General features: G+C 43.6%; 1 protein-coding gene across 1 annotated transcript in view; it reads left to right on the forward strand.

The window, feature by feature from the left end:
- The window catches only part of LOC108787907 (A-kinase anchor protein 9-like), an 89,561-nt gene that overhangs the window by 18,045 nt on the left and 52,198 nt on the right, over positions 1–19,318 (forward strand). Inside the window, exons 2-3 of the mRNA XM_018557599.1 lie at positions 2,148–2,310; positions 16,199–16,411. Coding sequence (XP_018413101.1) covers positions 2,148–2,310; positions 16,199–16,411 — 376 coding nt within the window. The remainder of the gene's footprint in view (positions 1–2,147; positions 2,311–16,198; positions 16,412–19,318) is intronic.

The following is a 19,318-nucleotide window of genomic DNA, read 5'->3' on the forward strand; positions in this document are numbered from 1 at the left end:
TTTTAAATCGATTAATTTCGATTAATTATAACGCACATACAGATCCAACTACATTGGCCTATACACATACAGCACAGCAATGAAGTAATAAAATGAACTAGGATCACACTAATCCCGCACGTTATTAATCTCACGTGCCCCACTCAATATGGCCGCCGCTTGAGTGGGGCAACTCAGAATAATAACGTGCTGGATTAGTGTGATCCTAGTTCATTGTATTACTTCATTGCTGTGCTGTATGTGTATAGGCCAATGCCTTGGCTGGCGCTCGTGCAGAAAGTTTCTTGGGCAAACTCACCAGCCCAAGGGGCTCTGTCGGCTAAGAAGGGGGGGGGAGTCCAGTTACGTCACACACATCGACGTCACCAGACTCATCGCCGACTGGACTCCTGGAAGCCGGCGGAGAGGTGAGTGTTTTCATTAGCGATCAAAATAATTTTAATCGATCAAAAAGTTTAACGATTAATCGAGAAATGAATCTTTAATTTTCACAGCCCTACTATATCTATCTATCTATCTATCTATCTATCTATATATAGATATTCCTTTTTTGGGGGGAAGGGGGGGTGACTACCATGTCCCATTTATGAGATTTCCCATCAATTCCTCACCTCTAGACACAGCAGGAAGTGAGAGCAAATTGCTTCAAAGTGAGGTAACTCGCTTAGACTGCGGTTACAGGAACAGATGTCCCCATTCGAAGACTTCCCCATTATTCTTCTTGTGGCGACAACTAGAAATGTTGACATTTTCCCATACTTCCAATCCCAATGACAATGGTCACCAGGATAAATAGAGCGGATCTCCCTAGCAGACACCAATAAAAAAAAAGCATAATAGGGGTTCTAATCCTTCCACACACTATCCAAAACTTTAGCCTTTAGGTAAACATTAGGCTACCCATTTTGGATTGAGGTCAGACTGCGATTGGCAGTTCCCGCCAAAAGTGATGTTTGAGTTTAGAAGGGAACTGTTGGTTGAATGTTGGGATGGTTATTTTTTATGGTTCATTTATCGGTCAAGATTTTTCTCTGTCCCCCACACACACCATTCCAGGCTGCAACAGCGATTTAGCTAGATTTTAATATACAAATCTGCATAATGTATCAATGCTTTGTACGCCACTAAAAAACACCTCAACGATTTGTTTAATATAGACCAAGGGTAGGCATCCTTGGCTGCAGTGAAACTACAAAGCCTTTGGGTGTCATGGCTGTCAGAATCTTGCAGTGCCTCATGAGATTTGTAGTTTAACTACAGCTGGAGTGCCGAGGTTGCCTTCCCGTGTTTTACACTATGGAAAACACTGACTTCAAAAACCAAGTAAAATAAAATGGAGCCAAAAGCATTAAAATATTATACATTTCCTTTAAGCCTGCTGTTGTCTCCACACTCCCATATGCCAGTAATATAAAATAAGTTTATATGGGCTAGAATTCCTCCAGCTATTTATTATAAGTTCTCTTGTTCTGTTAAAGTAACACGGGTGCAAGAAGCCCTATCCATTTGGCAGAATCTAGCATTACATCTCTATTTAGCTTGCCATCCTATGTTATCTATGTAGTAATTCAGACTCTGGTGTAAATAATTAAAGGGTCACTAAGCCTAAAGCTTTGCATGATGGAATCTGAGTTATTTGTTTAGCTGTGTAAGCGTAAAATTTGTGTGCCATGTTTTCAGTTGTACAGGCAGTCCCCGGGTTACGAACAAGATAGGGACTGTAGGTTTGTTCTTAAGTTACATTTGTATGTAAGTTGGAACAGACAATTTTGTTTTGGGTAGCACAGGGAAGGGTTAACCCCCTGTAAAGTTTGTTTTGCTGTGTGTGCACCTGTTCAGAGGACAGTGTCAGCACCAATTCAGAGATGATTTGAGGATCTACAGCAGAGTGATACACAAATAAGATACATTTTGTTGATAGGGGACTTAAATGTATTTTTAGGATTTAACTCCTGAGTTTAGTGTTACTTTAAATATAATGCATTGTATTCATTTTTGAGCATCAAGCGTGATAGAGGGTGGAATGGTTTTTGGAAAAAGGAATTCATCATAATAATACCCGTACACTTTGGCATTGTGCATGGTCACAGCTTTTCAGGTATAATACCCTTACAGAGGTCTCACTGTTTGTTTTTCTCACTCTGCAGCTTGAGCATGTCAAGGCAGCACAAACGGAACTGGTGCGGGAATCCATCAAGAGGAAACAGGAGACTAGTGACCTGCTCCGATGCCAGGAGGAGCTTCAAGATAGACTCAACGAGGAGGCCAAAGCTAGAGAACACTTGGCTCTGGAACTGAGCAAAGCTGAAGGTGAGCACAGCATCTGAAATATGGAAGAAAACATAGACGACTCCTGTGAACGTTTTCAGGTGTTGATGTTGTAAAATTGGTATATGTCATAGTATCGTTGCAATTCTGGGAAATGTGTAGCCACATGTTTATAAATTCCTTTTAAGAAGATGCTGATTACTGTTTATGGAACCATCTCTACGTCCAGGTTCAGGCTATAGACCTGTGGAGTTGGGTTTGCACTGGTTTCCTGCAGAACGAAACAAATTAGATGCACTAGCCCAAGTCTGTCATGTGGTACCTCCGTAGGACAGTTTGGGATCAGGGTTTGATTTCTCTTTAAGAAGATGCTGATTACTGTTTATGGAACCTTCAGGTTCACTGCGGGTTAGAGTCCTGACGACTTGGTTCCCTGCAGCCTAGAACAATCTGTGCCAAGGTTCAGTTGTTGCACAGTACCCCTACAGGGCAGTTTGGGTTCAGGGCTTGGTTTCTATACACTTAAAAGTGTAGAGCCTGAAGGGAAGCTATGCACTGTGCTCATGTTAGTTCAGGTTTCAAGTTGGCATCAGTCTTTCAGGAGTCTGACGTAAGGGTTTTTATATCAGGTATGTTTCATCACTTTACTGTTCTTCTGTATAGTACAGCAGAGTTTTGTGACATTTACATCTCTCGCTCTCTCTCTAACAACATGGCAGCTTTAAAAGCAGGTTTTGCATAGGGCTGCAATTACAAAATGTGCAGGCTCAGTCATAATAGAGTATAAAGAGCTTCCAAAGAAAGCTGCAGATTACCGCTACAGATCCGCAGGCCTTTATTGCTGGGCTTCTTAATTTAAACAGTGCTAAGGTCTTTCAGGATCACATTATATGACTACATCAATATATCTTTAGCCAGATTACATCTTAAGAAGTGATTGTATAAATGGCATAGCAGATAAGAATGGATCTCTTTGCTGTGTCACCTATATTAGTGGTTCACAGGTTACAAGGTTGGTCCATGCCAAATCAATATATCTAAGCAGCTAGGAACTCCAGGTGGGAGATGCCACTGAACAACCTCAGCCAGTTTAGAAAGACAGGGCTTCTTACCTTTCAAAAATATCCACTCAAACCTGAAGTGATGATCAGGATGTCTGTGGGCACTTCACACCTCAGCTGAAACTTCTGACCTACTTTGGCGGAAACGTTTGTTTGTTGAGTTATACCATTCCGGTAGATGGACTGCTGTCTCCCCTGAAAAAACAGTAGCAATTGGCAAGGCAAATCTCCTCCAACCAATCAACATTTACCTTGAGATCAGGTTTATTGGCATTTTTAAACCAAACCCATACCGCTCCACATAACAGGAGCATGGCGGCAGACTGGATCATCTGGCTCTCCTTTAAGACTGCAGGGTAAGGAGTGGCAAAAATCAAAGGAGATTGTGGTTGGAGAATGAAAGGTGTTGATATTATAATGTTTATCTGTACAAGAGTACAAACAAATGTGTGTTGTCTGATATCTGAACAATCCTGGGAGTGTCCGCTCTCTCTGTGTACAGCACTAAGCAAAATCCAAATAGGATCCATTGAGTTTTCTCCTCTAGTTTCTTGAGCGGACCAAGGACCAGCAAATGTCTCACCAGGAGAGACCTCTGGAGAGACCTCTTACTGTCCTCGAATGAGAGGGTACTTATATACCCCTTCAGAGGTGAATTTATATTATATTCCTCTATTTATGTTACACAGAATACATAGAACTATTTGTTTTGGTCCCTGTCCACCATTGGCACTCAGTGTTTTATCCCTACAAACATTGGGGCCCGTTTAAAAGATAACTATAGCCAATTTTGTTTTGGGTCACAGGAGGACATTTACTAATTTACTTCTGTGACCCAAAGTCAGCATATAACATGCATTTTGCCCACTCTATGCTGACCGCACAGAGCCGCGCTGCATCCGGGAAAGATCCTGACAGTATTGCCAGGATCTACCCCGCTGCCTGATTGACAGCTGGCTCTGCCTCTCTAGAGCCAAAGCCAGCCGTGCCCGCCCCCTCCCCTGTTTTTCCCTCCAATGAGCACTGAAGGATCAGAGAGAGGGGAGGGGCAATCTCTGCAGGAAGAAGCCGTGAGCTTTGTGACTGCTCAGCTCTCGAGCTATAGAGCCGAAATGTGACAGTTGCAGTGTCACACGCCAGCCTTAACTTTTGGGAAGAATACATTTTACTCTCCCAATATTTCTCCTTATGTGAAACATTATTTAACCTTCCAGTATGTTTTTTGGGTTGTGGGAAGAAACTGGAGCTACTGGTAGAAACTCACACAAGTATGGCAAGATAATACAAGCTTCATACAAAGAGTAGCCTGGGTGGTATTTTAACATTAGTAGCTACAAGGCAACAGTGGTACCCATTGTACTGCCCCATGGCATATGTTTGCATATATTTTGTTAGGGTTTGGGGAAAATCATAGTAGAGATCTTTATGGTTGGTTATAAGCTGTCCTCAGTACTTTGTGAGCATTCCAATATGTACCATTTCCTATTACTCTGACAAAAGGTCAAGGTGGTATTGATCCCTCTGCATTGCTGGCATGCCTTTGTCAAGTTCTCTATAAAGGAAGCATGTCTAGCCTTGGCCAGAGGCTTTCCAGAGTAATATGTTCTCTGCTTACTAATATGAAGTGCATTCCCTGCATTTTATTTTTCTCTTACTCTATCGTCCTCTCTCTCTTTCTCGCTCTCCCTTTCTCTCTTTATATCAGTATCTTTCTCTTCTCTCCCTCTATCTTCCTTCCTTCCTTCTCTATTTCTCTGTATTTCTCTCTCTCTCTCCTTTCTTACTTTCTCACCAAGGGGTCTAGGAGACCCCTGATGTCTCCATAAAGAGGACCTGTCATGTAAATTGACTATTACATAGGGGGCTTCTTAGCCCCCCATGTAATAGCAATAAAGCTGTGTGTAAAAAAAAAAAGTAATACTAAAATTAAAGAATCATTAAAAAAATAAAGCATGAAAAAAGAAAACATTTTTAAAGTCCCGCCGCCCACATACACACGCAGATATGAGTCTGGTGCGCCTACGTGCGAAAAGGACGATTGCGCCTATTGTGCCGCACATGTTAAATATCGCCGCAAACGTCGGAGTGAGAGCAATAATTTTAGAGCCATTAATCACTGATAATGCTAATCTGATGAGCAGTAAAAGCGTTTTAATCGTCGCCTATGGGCGTGTTTTGCGATTTTGCGGGCGCACGCAATTTTAAGGCTTGACATGTTTGTCTATTTACCCGACGTGACACCGAATTTTATGTTTTACTAAAAATATGGGTAAGAATAAATGTTTTATAACATAACGTAGGAAAACATTTTTGTTTTTTACATTTATGGTACTTTTTTTCATTATATAGTTAAAAAAAAATAACATTCCCCCTAAGTGGTGATTATATACTTCCAAAAGAAAGCTTTATCTGTCCCCAAAAATGTTTTACATAAATTGCAAGGCTATAAATCGGTCTCTTTTCTCTTCTCTCTATCTCCCCCTTTCTCCTTATCTACCTCCGTTTCTCTTTCTCTCTCTCTCTCACCCCTGCTCTCTCTCTCTTCGTCTCTCTCTGTTAAACACAATGATGTAGATTACCAAGTGTGCAGTTTATTTCTCAGGAATGTTTTTGAATAGACAGACCTGTTCTATAGACGTGGCAGGGCATTTTTTTTGCTCAGACGCCTCTGCACATGTTGGAATTGGCTGCAGGGCTTTGCATGTGACAGAACGACGGAGCAGAGATCTCTATTTTTATTACACACCTGCCTGAAGCTTACAGTTACGATTTCTGAGATAGAAAAGATATTTTATAATTGATTTTATCATTTCATTGAGGTGTAAGTGAAAGTGCCTGGAGGAAGAATTGGTCTGGATATGAATAACAACTGATTGTGCCCTACCTTTCATTCTTCTGCATTGTACTAGAATTATGAAAAGGGCAATCTGATTGGTTGCTATGGGTACTGAGAGCAGAACTTTCAGCCAATGGGACTACAGATTTCACACCCCATTGAATAGAATTGGGTAACTTTGATAAAAAGTTATTCCAGTCAGCATGTATGGCATTCATGGCAGCCAGCCAGGGCCATAGCTAGGGCGAGGCGGCTGAGGCAAGTGCCTCGGTTGCAGGTGCGGGGGGAGAGCGCAGCCTGCAGCTTCTCCTTTGGATCCCCGCTGCTCTCCCCCGCTTGTATGGGCAGAGGCAGGGGGAAGCGAAGTGCTGAAGGTAGCGGAGAAGAGAGCTGTCACTTTGCGATGGCCAAGCAGTAAGGAGAGAGAGAGCCGCTCGGCCAGGATCTGACAGCCGGCGGCTCTTCACCGCTCGGCCAGGATCTGACAGCCAGCGGCTCTCTCGCTCTTCACCGCTCGGCCATCCTGGAATGACAGCGCTCACTCCCCCATTCCGTGTCCCCTCCCCCCAACCGGCTTCAGCGCTTCTTTTCTCCTCAGATCCCAGATGTCTCTGACCATACAGGTGGGGGAGAACAGCGGGGATCCAGAGGAGAAGCTGCAGGCTGCGCTGCCCCTCTGTGCGTGGCTGAACGGCAGAGCAAACACTGGAGCAATCAGCTGATCACTCCAGTGTTTGTAAATAACTGGGGCAAATAGTACTATGTGTCCCCAGTTATGAATGAACAGCAACTTCCTGTTCATTCATGAGTTTGTGTATGGATAGTAGCACTCTGTACAGAGGCTTCTCCCCATTCAGAAACTGGTTGATAGTAAATATTTTCTGAATGAATGGGAAGCCTCTGTACTAGAGTCTGCAGAAAAAGAGATTGATTGAGGACTCTGTGAACTCAATTTCTTTTTTAAAAGGGAAATATCAGGGGGCTGTTTAGACCCCCAATATTTCCCCAAAGCCCCCCAACAGTTTAAAAAAATCCTGGAGGCGGGGCGCATGACGCCACACATGCGTGGCGTTGGGTGACTTTACACGTGTGGGGGGGCCACATTTGTTTGTTCTTGCTTTGGGTGCCAAAAGAGCTAGCTACCGCTCTGCAGCCAGCATTTATGCATGCATTTGATTATTGCTGGTGGACTTTCAATTTATTTGCTTAAACAGGAGAAGTGGGACTTTCTGGCTTGGCTGCAGGGGGACCCCTCCAAAGAAGGTAGGGGGGTGGCGACACCACTGGAGTACCAAATAAATTTCAAATAGCTACACTGTGTAGTCAGCGCTGTTGTCTTATGGCCTATCATTAGAGAACCAAGGAGTCTGTATTTATCTTCAGATTAAAAATGGCTGAGTCATTTATTTTACCCTTGTTTAAGTTTCATTGGTTTTGCTTAATTATACGTGCACATTATTGTTTTAATTTGTGGTTGTTAGCGTTACAAGCTGGACGGCAAACCTACAGCCTAGCATCTCCCCAACAGATACCCGAGCGGTCAGCGCTGTTTAATTATTAATTACTTGCTGCTCAGGCTCAAGGAGCTGACGTAGGGTTGTGTTCATTCTTTGCCTAATGCAAAGTTGAGGTTAACTAGCAGAAAACATTTTTTAAACCCAGCCAAGCTTCCCTTTAGGCTCCAGAGCCCATAGCACATAATTGCATCCTCTGGCGTGTGCGTGAGAGACACATCAGTATATACGAGTATATAAATCAACCGTGTGTAATTACTTCATTGCAATCATTTACATTTAAAAGACCAATAAAATGAAAATAGAAGCCTTTTGATATGTAGGAATTCTGTATAAGATTGGGAGACATGTCAAGATTTTACCACCTACAGCTGACTTAGAGGACATCGAAATCAACCTATTGAGGCTCCAATGCTTGAAAGCCTAAAACCGTAGGTCGTTAACAGGTCATACAGCTTTGCCTATCTAGAGCTGGTCCACCAAAACAATTGTTTCAGAAGACATTGGAAATGTAAATCACTAAAGGGTTTCTTGTATCTTATAGACTCCTGAAGTCCATTATGACCCGTAGAAAAAGGGAGAACAGGCAAACTACAAGCAGGTAGTGTCCTAGTTGGGGTTCTAACTTCTGCAGGACTTGGGGTCCTTGGTTCAAACTCTAACTAGGACACTGTCTACATGGAGTTTGCATGCTCTGTCTGCGCTTGTGTGGGTTTTCTTCCACACTCCAAAGACATGCTGGTAGGTTAATTGGCTCCTGTCTGGGTCTGTTGTGAACCCAGTTCGCCTGAGTCCGCCAGATCACACTCAAAGCTGACCACCACATTCCTCAACCCTTTGTGATGCTCAGGTGCGAGGCAAGGGATGCATCTGCCGCAACTGATTAGGCCGGGAGTGGTGTGTGCGGGTCACAGTTTTGAGTGGACTTGGGCACACTGGGTTGCTCCAAGACCCATCGCTAGTAATATGTGTTTGTTTGCATGTCAGATAGGGAGCTGAGATTGTAAGCTTCTTGAGGGCAGGTGCTGCTTAAAGGAGAACTATGAGGCGAGTGATTTCCACTCACCCTCATTGTTAGAGCCAACCTGTGACAAAGAAGCTGTCACAAGTCGGCTCTATTGATCGGGAAGTGAGCGAACAGATACCGCTGATCGCTCACTTTCCGATCATCTCCATGCAGAGAGCAGTGACTGTCAGTCACTGCTCCCAGCAGGGATTCCCCCCTCCCCTCTCCAATCCTCCAGCGCTGAGTAGAGTAATGGACGGGGAGGGGGTGGCACAGCTGGCTCTGCCCCTTGATAGGCAGAGCTCGCTGTCACTCACGCAACTGGTGGATCTGGACGGTATTGTCGGGATGCGTCCCGGCTGCGGCGCTCTCAGTATATTGCGGGGAATAGCTTGCTATATACTGAGCTTTGGGTCACGGGAGGAGGTTAGTATATGTCCTCTCGTGTCCCTAAAGAGAACTATGGGGAAAAGCACTTACCCTATAGTTCTCTTTTAAATAATCGGGATTATAGAAATACTTGTAATAACAATAATCAAGTGAGATTTTCATGCTTGACATTACAGGTCTGCACCATCCCTGAGTGGGGATGGTAGGAAATTGTCATATTCTACTTCTATTATCTTTTACTACACTTTTATAATATGTTTGCCCTTTATTCCCTCTGGTACAAGTTGTGTTACACTTTACAAAGGTTGTACACTTCTTCAAGCCTCTTTCCAGGTTTCATTCAAAGCAGAGTAAAAATAAAGCTTTCTGTTTGGAATTGGAATGATATTTTTCCCCTTTGCAACTGAAGTACTCGAGACAGAATTCCTCCAACATTCCATGAGAAAACCATAATGTGCTGGAAGGTCATTTCCCTTAGATTGTTTATGCTTTTATAATTCGTTAGTCTTCTAATTTCCAGAAAACATTCCTTTTATGTAAAACTCTTTGATCCGTCATAAACTTTCTGGTGAAAAAAAGAACTTGTGGTAATTGACTTTACAAAACAGTAAAGGTGAACTTGGCAGCTCTCCAAGATCCCGACCTTCGTGTTTTCCCAGGTTATCCGGGATAGATTTTTCGTGAATATTTGTATTTGACACCAGTGGAGGATACAAACCTTTTCTACATACATCACTGCGGTATTTGTATGTAACATCCATAACCGTATTTAGCAATGCCAAGAAGAGCTTCTCGTTGGTCAGTGCCGTCAGATGACTGCGCTGACCAACGAGTGCTTGAATTTTGAGAGCGAAATTCAGATTACAATGGCACAGGTACAGATAGTACACCCATACTGGCGGATGAGAAGGACCGTTCCCTGAAAGGTAAGTATAGTGGGGGGCATGGTGTCTGGACCAGATTTGTACGGGTAATTCCATTTTTCCAAATTACTTGGGAAAGTGATTTTACTGTTTGGGGAGGGTGCAGACTTTGGCAAGGCCGTGTGCGGTTGCCTCGCGGCCTCATTGATTTCAATGGGGTTACATCCACGTGGTAATCTCGGAATGTTTTCAATCGAGATTATGTGCATTTGCACGGGCGTTATTCTGGCGGGAAACTGCGCAATCTGCCTTGTGCAACTGGGGTGCTGTTATACAATAATGGCAATGCCAGCGTGATCGGCGGTGGTGTGAGATTCTGTGACCGCCCGGCCATCCACACGGTTTTGTGTACGATTGCCGGGCAGTCACGGATCGCCCACTCCACTCACACAATGCCCCATGCATGCGTTTATTCGCATGTAGGTGATAGGGATTGGTTTAAATTTTTTAGATTTTATTTCACTTTTTTTTGCTTTATAACATTTTTTTTCATAATTTTTTTTACTTTAGCGCCTTTTTTTTCCTTCTATTTTTATGTATTTACATTTTTATTATTTTTTCCAATTTTATGTTTACATTTTTAAGTGTTATATATTTTATTTTTTACTTGACTTTATTGCTATCACACAAGGGTAACAAGCCCTTGTGTGATAGCTTTTGGAGGTGACAGGTTCTCTTTATTGACCCTGTCACCTCCAACACAGGAGTTATAGCACAGCTCTGTGCTATTTCTCCTGTGACAGGAAGGCTGCATTCCTGTGTCACTGCACACATGGAGCAGAGTAGAGAACCGTTCTCTGCCTCGCTCCGTGCTCTGGAACCTAATTTGCCATGGTCATCAATCCCCCACAAGAGGGGGGGGGGAGGAAGACTACGGCAAAAAGGTGCAGAGAGACAGGCAGCCGGGAGCAGTACCTCGGCCGGCCACTGGAGATAGGGAGAGGGGAGGGGTGAGGAGAGGAGAAGCGAGATTCAGGCAGGTTACAAGTGATTTTTGGACGGCTGCACAGCCGTTTAAAATCACTCGTACAAAACGGCTCCTACACTACATTTAGCAGTGCTGCTTGCCCGCAGCCGGGCTAAATGTAGAAAAAAAATACTCGCCCGACGCCCGAAACTGCCTGTGTCGGGCGATAGGAATTCCACACCCCTGCGCTTACAACAGTCAATGCCATTTAGGTATTCAGCAACCGTCACTTCCGATAGTTGGAAGTGATCTTTTAGATTGCAAGCCCTCAGGGGCAGGGCCCTCCTTACCATCTTGTCTTGATTTGTATTGTGATTGTAATGTCTTCCTTATATTGTAGAGCGCTGTGCTATATAAATCCTATGTAATAATAATCTTTATTGTACAAAGTGACTTTCCAACGTGTTGTAACATCTTTGTGCCCGATAGCAGATTGCTCACATTTTTAAGAAAAAAAAGACAACAAAGCTTATACATGTTATACTGCAAACTGGGATGAAGATTGTGTTACATCTGGGTGGTGGTCCCGGATGAGCACATCTTACTGTTATGGTTTTTTGGGGTGAAATATCTGCTCATTTATGGCCACACATGGGCTGAAGTCAGACAGGCGACCCTGCCCCTGGTGATTTGGCAAGATGGCCAAGAGGCTGCCTGTTTGTCCCTATGGAATTGCTCCCTCGGTAGCTTAAGGTGCCCATACACTGCTCGATTCTCGTACGAGAATCGGGCGAAATCCCACGATCGTACGAGAATCGAGCAGTGTGAACGAAAACGTGCGACCGTTTCTACTGTATGGTCGCACGTCTTTTGTCGAACCAACATGCTTGAAAACCCGCCGAGAATCGTACGATTGTTGGCGGGTTTCTAGCCTGCTCGTCCGATAGCTGCGGAACGGGCGGGTGTCATCGGCCTTTCGATGATCGCAAGTACGATCTGCCCGTCCAAGGTGGGCAGATCGTACGAGCTTTCAATAAGCGTAAGACCATCGCAAGACAAAAGTCTTGCGATGGTCGTAAGGTGTATGGGCACCTTTAGACAGCAAGATGTCGCTCCCAATGATGGTGATTGCGATTCAGATAATATCTCCCGCATCTGGTTACAGAGCAAGCGATTCCATAGGGGCAGACTGGCAGCCTCTTTAGCAATACTGCTGCTGGCTAATTGTCTCTAGGGGAAGATTTGTCTCTGGCTTAAGCTGGACCTACGCTGTCAGATTTTCAACCAATTCACAGGAATCAACTGAAATTCTAACACTGGGTTTCCCAGTTGGCTTAACAAAAGTTGATTATATAATCGGCTTGTGTCAAAGGAGCCAGGCTTAGAATTTTCAGCCAGATGGGCCCTGGCTGTCAGGATACAATATCCCGGTAGGGGGATTTGATCATCCACTCCTGATTAGCATGATTTATATAAATCTGTTTTAGTGTGGCCAGCCTAAAGAAAAAAAAAATCAATACTCTGAGTGATTGATGTGCATAAGGATTTGACCTTACTTTCTTGCAGGTTTCTACCTGTTTTCTGTTCTGAAGAAATAGCTGTTTGTCTCACTGTGTCCTCTACAAACTGATCCCTGATTGGGGAGTCTGGGTTCATTATAACCAGCTGGTGGACTTTCTGTGTTGTAATGAGGAATAGTGCAGTGTCAGCATCCCTTTAGTAATAATTCACCCTTGGGGGTAATCTCATCAAAAATGAAATTCCTATTGCATGGAATGCCTAAGATTTCACTTGTATTTTAGTGCAGACTTCTGGGAAAATCAGTCAGCTAATCACAGAAGCAGGAAGTTACATTTCTGGGGGTGTTCTGTACACACGCCTCCAGATCACCATATTGCATTGAATTTATTTCACCAGTTTTAGAAAGTGACTGTGGCTGCAGTTTTAAATGGAAAGGTCATTTTTAATAATATTACGGTACAAAATGGCTCCTGCGGCAATTATATATGTTTTTATATTTTTTCTTTACACTTTTTTCTTCTTTTTTTTTTTAAACTTGAGTATTCCTTTAAAGGAGAACTATGGGGTTAGGGCTTTTCCCCATAGTTCTCCTTAGGGTAACGGGAGGACACAAACTAGCGTCCTCCCGTCACCCTAGGCTCAGTATACCGCGAGCTGTAGCTCGCGGTATACTGAGACGCTGAAGCGGATCCCGACAATTATGGCAGGATCCGCCCAGCTGCGTGAGTGACAGCTGGCTCTGCCTATCTAGAGGCAGAGCCAGCTGTACCCTCCCCCGTCCGTTCTGCCAGTCAGCGCTGGCGGATCGGAGCGGGGAGGGGGGAATCCAGCCCCTCCCCTTTCACGGCAGAGACCCGGGACAGAATCGAGAGGTGAGCGAACGCCGGTATGTGTTCGCTCACCTCCCGATCTACTGAGCCGACCTGTGACAGTCTCATTGTCACAGGTCGGCTAGAACTATGAGGTGAGTGAAAAGGAGGAGTTAAATCTTAAAAATGCATTTAAGTACCCCAACTATTAAGAAAAATTTATCTTATTTGTGTATCACTCGGCTGTAGATCCTCAAATCAACTCTGAATTGGTGCTGACACCACTTTCCTTCTGGTGGGTGACTACGTTTGTTCCCCATGTGTTCCCCGTGTGTTGTAAAGTAGTCACCGCTCCAAGCTCTCTCCCGTGATGGACTACAATCTCTTGTTTAGTTTACTAATTTGTATGGAGATTGTAGTCCATCCCGGGAGCGAGCTTTGAGCGGTGACTACTTTACAACACACACAGGGACCATGGGGAACAAAAGTAGCCACCCTCCAAAAGGAAGGACAGTGTCAGCACCAATTCAGAGATGATTTGAGGATCTACAGCCGAGTGATACACAAATAAGATACATTGTTGTTAATAGTTAAGGTACTTGAATGTATTTTTAATATTTAACTCCTGAGTTTAGTGTCACCTTTAGGTTTGTATAGTAACATGGTTTCTTTTACAGATGATTAGTGAAGCCCTGTAGAATTTCCCTTCATGGCCATCTGTATTAGCAGTCATTAGTGTGTTGTGCAAATTGCACAGCAGCTCGACTGATAAACAGAAGAAGAGAAGATCCTCCCTGGGATATACTTATTATGAAAACAGTGTTTCCATGGTGGGGATTGTAGTAGCAGGTGTAAGAATCCTTCACATAAGCAGAGATGACAGCTGGAATGCGCAGACAATGCTGTAAACCTGTACAGACTTGCTCAGTCAATATTGATGTGAGTTTCACTATTAATAACGGATAGGTCCTGGGTGGTAATCGTGTGTCCTAAAAAAGACATTTTAATTTTGTCCTTTTCAAGTTTAATGAGATGCGTGGCATTGACGATGTTTGTGATCTCTGGTCTCATAGCAATTGTAAGTGCGAGCTGTGCTATGTCTGTAGTGGATTATGTTTGTCTTTGTGTTATGAAACAGCGTAGTGAGCGCGGTTTTATCCCCCGCAGAGTGACCAATCATTGTGCATGTTTCTGCCTCCCTTCTGTTACCAAAAATACTTCACTTTTATATCCATATGTTTGTATATAGTAAGAGGCAGTGCAGGCCTAATACACCATTGTGGGGGGCACTTAATGCCCTGCTTCTTTCCAAGATAACTAGCAGAGAAAGGAATTTACAAATCTTTGTATTAAATAGTAATTAGGGATGCACCGACATCCAGTATCTGGGCGAGTACCCCCGATGCCGGAACTTCCGATCAGAGGGAGATTTCCTCTGACCAATCAGGAAGCTGGGCGGTGAGGGAGCATGGGGCCAGCTTCCCGGCCAATTGGTGGGTAATGACTCGCCGCCCAGCTTCCTGATTGCCCAGGAAGCCAGCTCCATGCTGTTTGGCTGGCTTGGTGCTGATTGGCCTCGAAGATGGCTTCCCAGCCAATCGGCATGGAGCCGGCCGCCCGGCTTCGTGATTGGCCAGGAAGCTGGCTCGATGCTGATTGACTGGGAAGCCCATCAGCATGGAGCCGTCTTTCTGGCCAATCAGGAAGCCGGTGCAGTGCGTAATGACGGCTGCCTGGCCAATCAGCATGGAGCCGGCTTCCCAGGCAATCAAGAACGGGTAATGACACGCCGCCCGGCTTGCCTGGGAAGCCGGCTCCATGTTAGCGGAAGTACAGGTATCGATATCTGCGAATACCGAAAGATAAATATACAGTACATATACCATTTCATCATTTTTTTTTTTCATGTAAACATTTAGATTGTAAGCTCTCAGGGTCAAGGCTCTTCTTACCATCTTCTCTTGATTTTGTATTGTAACTGTAATGAGACATTGCAAGACTCCGACAGCCCAGAGGCAGATGTATGATGGAATTTGTAGTATCACCACAGCTAGAGGGACAGAGTTTGCTTACCCCTGGTCTACAGCAGACTAGCAGCGGACAGGCTTTTCTACTCAGGCTGTGGCTGTCTTCTAAAGGAAAGGAACTGTAACTTCTTTTGCCTTTGGAATGTATTTACGTGATTTAAACTGAAAGCTGACACTAAACTCAGGAGTTAAATCTTAAAAATACATTCAAGTACCATAACTATTACCAAAAATGTATCTTATTTGTGTATCACTCGGCTGTAGATCCTCAAATCATCTCTAAATTGGTGCTGACACTGTCCTTCTTTCTGGAGGGGGGCTACTTGTGTTCCCCATGGTTCCTGTGTGTGTTATAAAGTAGTCACAGCTCCAAGTTCACTCCCGTGATGGACTACAATCTCAATACAAATGAGTAAACCAAACATGAGATTGTAGTTCATCATGGGAGCGAGCTTGGAGCGGTGACTACTTTGTAACACACACAGGGACCATGGGGAACAAAAGTAGCCCCCCTCCAGAAAGAAGGACAGTGTCAGCACCAATTTAGAGATGATTTGAGGATCTACAGCCGAGTGATACACAAATAAGATACATTCTTGTTGATAGTTAAGTTATTTGAATGTATTTATAAGATTTAATTCCTGAGTTTAGTGTCACTTTAGGTTGTGAAATGAAGAGAAGGGTGATTGACCTGTTGCTTGCACGTCTAAAGATTGTAAAAACAAGTCTGCAATGGCAGGTCCCATATTTGGATTCTGACAGGCCCTGTCAAGCATGGAAACCTATATACATATTTCCTGTGCTAATCAAAGGAATTTATTACATTACTTTATTGTATATATGATACATAACGTTTACTAGAGAACGAGTATAATTGACACTTGTACTGTCCCTGTGCATCATTCCCTCTCTAACACTCCTCTATTTCACCTCCAGGCCTCCTCGATGGGTACACAGACGAGAGAGTCTTTCTTGAAAAGCAGATGCAGGAGAAAAATGATCTTATCCGGCATCTGGAGCAGGAGCTGCAGAGTACAGGTAACAGATTGCAGGAACTGGAGCAGGAGCGGGATCAAATGCAGGAGGAGAAAGAGCTGCTGTCCCGCCAGAAACTCGCTCTGAAGGCCAGTGCAGCACCCGCCGAACAACGTAGGTATCCCTGTTCCTGTAATTATACCTGTCTGACAAGTAGTATCACTGTTACATATTATCACTGCCGCCCCACAACAAGCAGCCAGTCCTCCCCAGACACTGGAAGGGTGGTTTATATAACTGACATTTGTACTTTGTCACAGTGACATAACTGTATTATTATAAGGCCATGTAAGGTGTCATAATGAACAGCACATCATGGTAATGAGGCAGCAATATATCATCCATCTTTAAGGGCCACTTAACCTAAAACACAACCTTGCTGATATAAAAGATTTAAAGAGCGGCAGGTTAGTCAGTTACTTTTACACAGACAGTATGCAAAGGGGAGGAGGTTTCCTCCCACACTCCAAAGACATGCTGGAAGATTAATTGGCTCATGTCTAAATTGTCCCTGTATGTATGAGAGATAGGGACCTTAGATTGCAAGCTCCTTGAGGCCAGGGACTGATGTGAATGTGCTACTATGTAAAGCGCTGTGTACATTTTTCGGCGCTATATAAATATCTGAAATAAATAAAATAACCTTTAAAGCCCAAATCTAGGCTGGGCAAAAAATATTAACTATGTGTGTCCAGCATATGCAGAATACAAGGAATACGTACTTTAATCCACTGTCCTGTGGGCGGGCTTCCTCCACAGTTTTGATTTATAATGGCCGGACCACCACATCCATTCTTTTTTGCTTCCACTGCATGATGACGTTGAGCTACTGTAGACTCTCTGTACTGGATGCCCACAGCTCACTTTCTATACTAAGGGGTCTGGGCTGCTCGCAGTGCACTTAGTGCTGGTGCCAAAATCTGCAACCTGGACTCGCGTCTGTAGTCTATCCCGTCTTCAGAGTCCTATTTGTCACCATTGGGTGTAGCTTAGGCCTCTGCCCTCTCTGCTGAGGTTTTTACTATGGTCGTGGCGGGATTTATGACCCAAATTAGTCATTTGGTGACTCTGGCCATGATTTTCCCACGCTCTTTGAGCGACTTCCTGATTCTGAAATGCTTGAGGATTTGTCTAAAGAGCGTACCCCTGAGGAGTCAGTCTACCGCTATTACTCCACCACAGTGCACGCCACCCTAAAACTAGAAGATCAGCCTGTTGTTTCTAACAGTGCTGTTTTCAGCCATTGGTTGTCTAAAACCCTTAGGCCTTGTTCACACCAGACACAGTGCGTTCCGGCCGGCTCACTATGTTGTGCAACAGGAGGGGGCTATGCGGTCCATTGAAGTGAATGGCACCGTAGCCACCCCCTCCAGCCGCAATGCGATCAGCCACACGGGAACGCAAGGCCCATCAATGCCTGCGTTCCGGTCTGAAACAAAATGCTGCAAGTGATGCAGTGCGTTCCGGCCAGAATCGGGCCGGAACGCACTGTATCTGGTGTGAACGAGGCCTAAAGGTGGCAAAGTCAGCGTCTAATGCTTCTGCAGACAGCAGTATAACCTGACAGTTCTGTGTTCCTCAGTGGACTCCAAGAGTCGAAAAAAATCCTGTTATCCTGCATATGTTTGATGCATACACACATTCAAAGACACCCTATGGCCAGACCATTCATTTTATACAGCAATCTTCCCATAATATCATAATGGTATTTTAGGGATTTTTGGCATGTTATTTATCTATAAAGGCCTCCAAAATCTCTGAGACTGCTGCTGGGCACTGCTAACTTGGATGTGATATGAACAGTCACAGTAGACTGTTCCCCTTCACTTTTCCCCCGGCAGCTACATTAAAGATTATGTAGAGGGGAGGAGGGGAGGAGTAGCTGGGCCAGCACAAACAGTAATTAGACACTCGGAGAAGAGCAGAGGGCTATGACATGCAGGGGACTGTGCAAGTGAACTAACTATTGTGAAGTATGCAATTTTTCTAGCAAGGTCAGAGGCACATTGCAAGTCCATAAAAATAATTTATGAAAAGGAAAAACACCTTAAATAAGCATTTGAAATACCTGATTTTTCGTCTTTTACCTGCAATTTTTTAAGTTGGTGACAAGGTTTCGTATATTATGGCCAAAATATTGTAGTTTTGAGTAGGGTGGGGTAGAGTTACCATTTCTGTCAGGTTTATTTATTTATTTTTGTGACTTCATTGGAGAGATTTTCCTGTCCCTGTGACACGCTGACAAGAGATGTGGGGAGTGGTTGTCACTGGGACTTAAAGGCGCAGACAGCAAGATATATATTGTCATAAGTTCTAACCATTCCCCACTGCACTAAAAACATGTTGTTTGTTTTATACATCTACTTCAAATTATTGCATTTACTGCCTTCATGTTATTCATAAAAATATTGCCAATATTTTTGAAACTGAAAATGTTTGAGATTGTTTTCTTATATATTTCACCACTTTATTGCCAGTTTGTTGTTTTTTTGTTTGTTTTGTTTTTTGATTGTGCTAAATTTTTGCTTTACAGCATTTTAATTTTAAAAAATGTTTTATGTCTGATACTGTTTTTATTATCATATTTGTAGTTGAACCAGAAATGGAGCCAAATAAATGAGTCCAAAAGCTTAAATATCCTCGAGTTGTTTCCTATAGTTGTGTAGTTATATGACTGTGACCTTACATTCCCAGACTCATTGTGTAGACTTTATATGTAGTTTTGTATCTTCTAACTTTATGCAGATTTTGTAACCAAATACCAAGTTTCAATTTCCATCTGGGTTTTTAATTGCCATCTGGGTTTGTTACTCCCTCTAGTGGATACTCCAATAATTTTTTAAACATTCCTCACATAGACCATAGAGATATTTTTATTCAATTTTATCAACGTTTGTGACTAACGTGTTCCATATGTAGCCATGATGAAAGGGGATTGTCTGACCCCTGAAACGGTTTTTTTTTTCTGTTTGCCACTGATGAAACCAAAAAAATACTTTTGGACTCTCAGGGTGTTTGGCA

Source organism: Nanorana parkeri, unplaced genomic scaffold, assembly GCF_000935625.1.
Source record: "Nanorana parkeri isolate BGI_ZX_2015 unplaced genomic scaffold, ASM93562v1 scaffold291, whole genome shotgun sequence".
NCBI lineage: Eukaryota > Metazoa > Chordata > Amphibia > Anura > Dicroglossidae > Nanorana > Nanorana parkeri.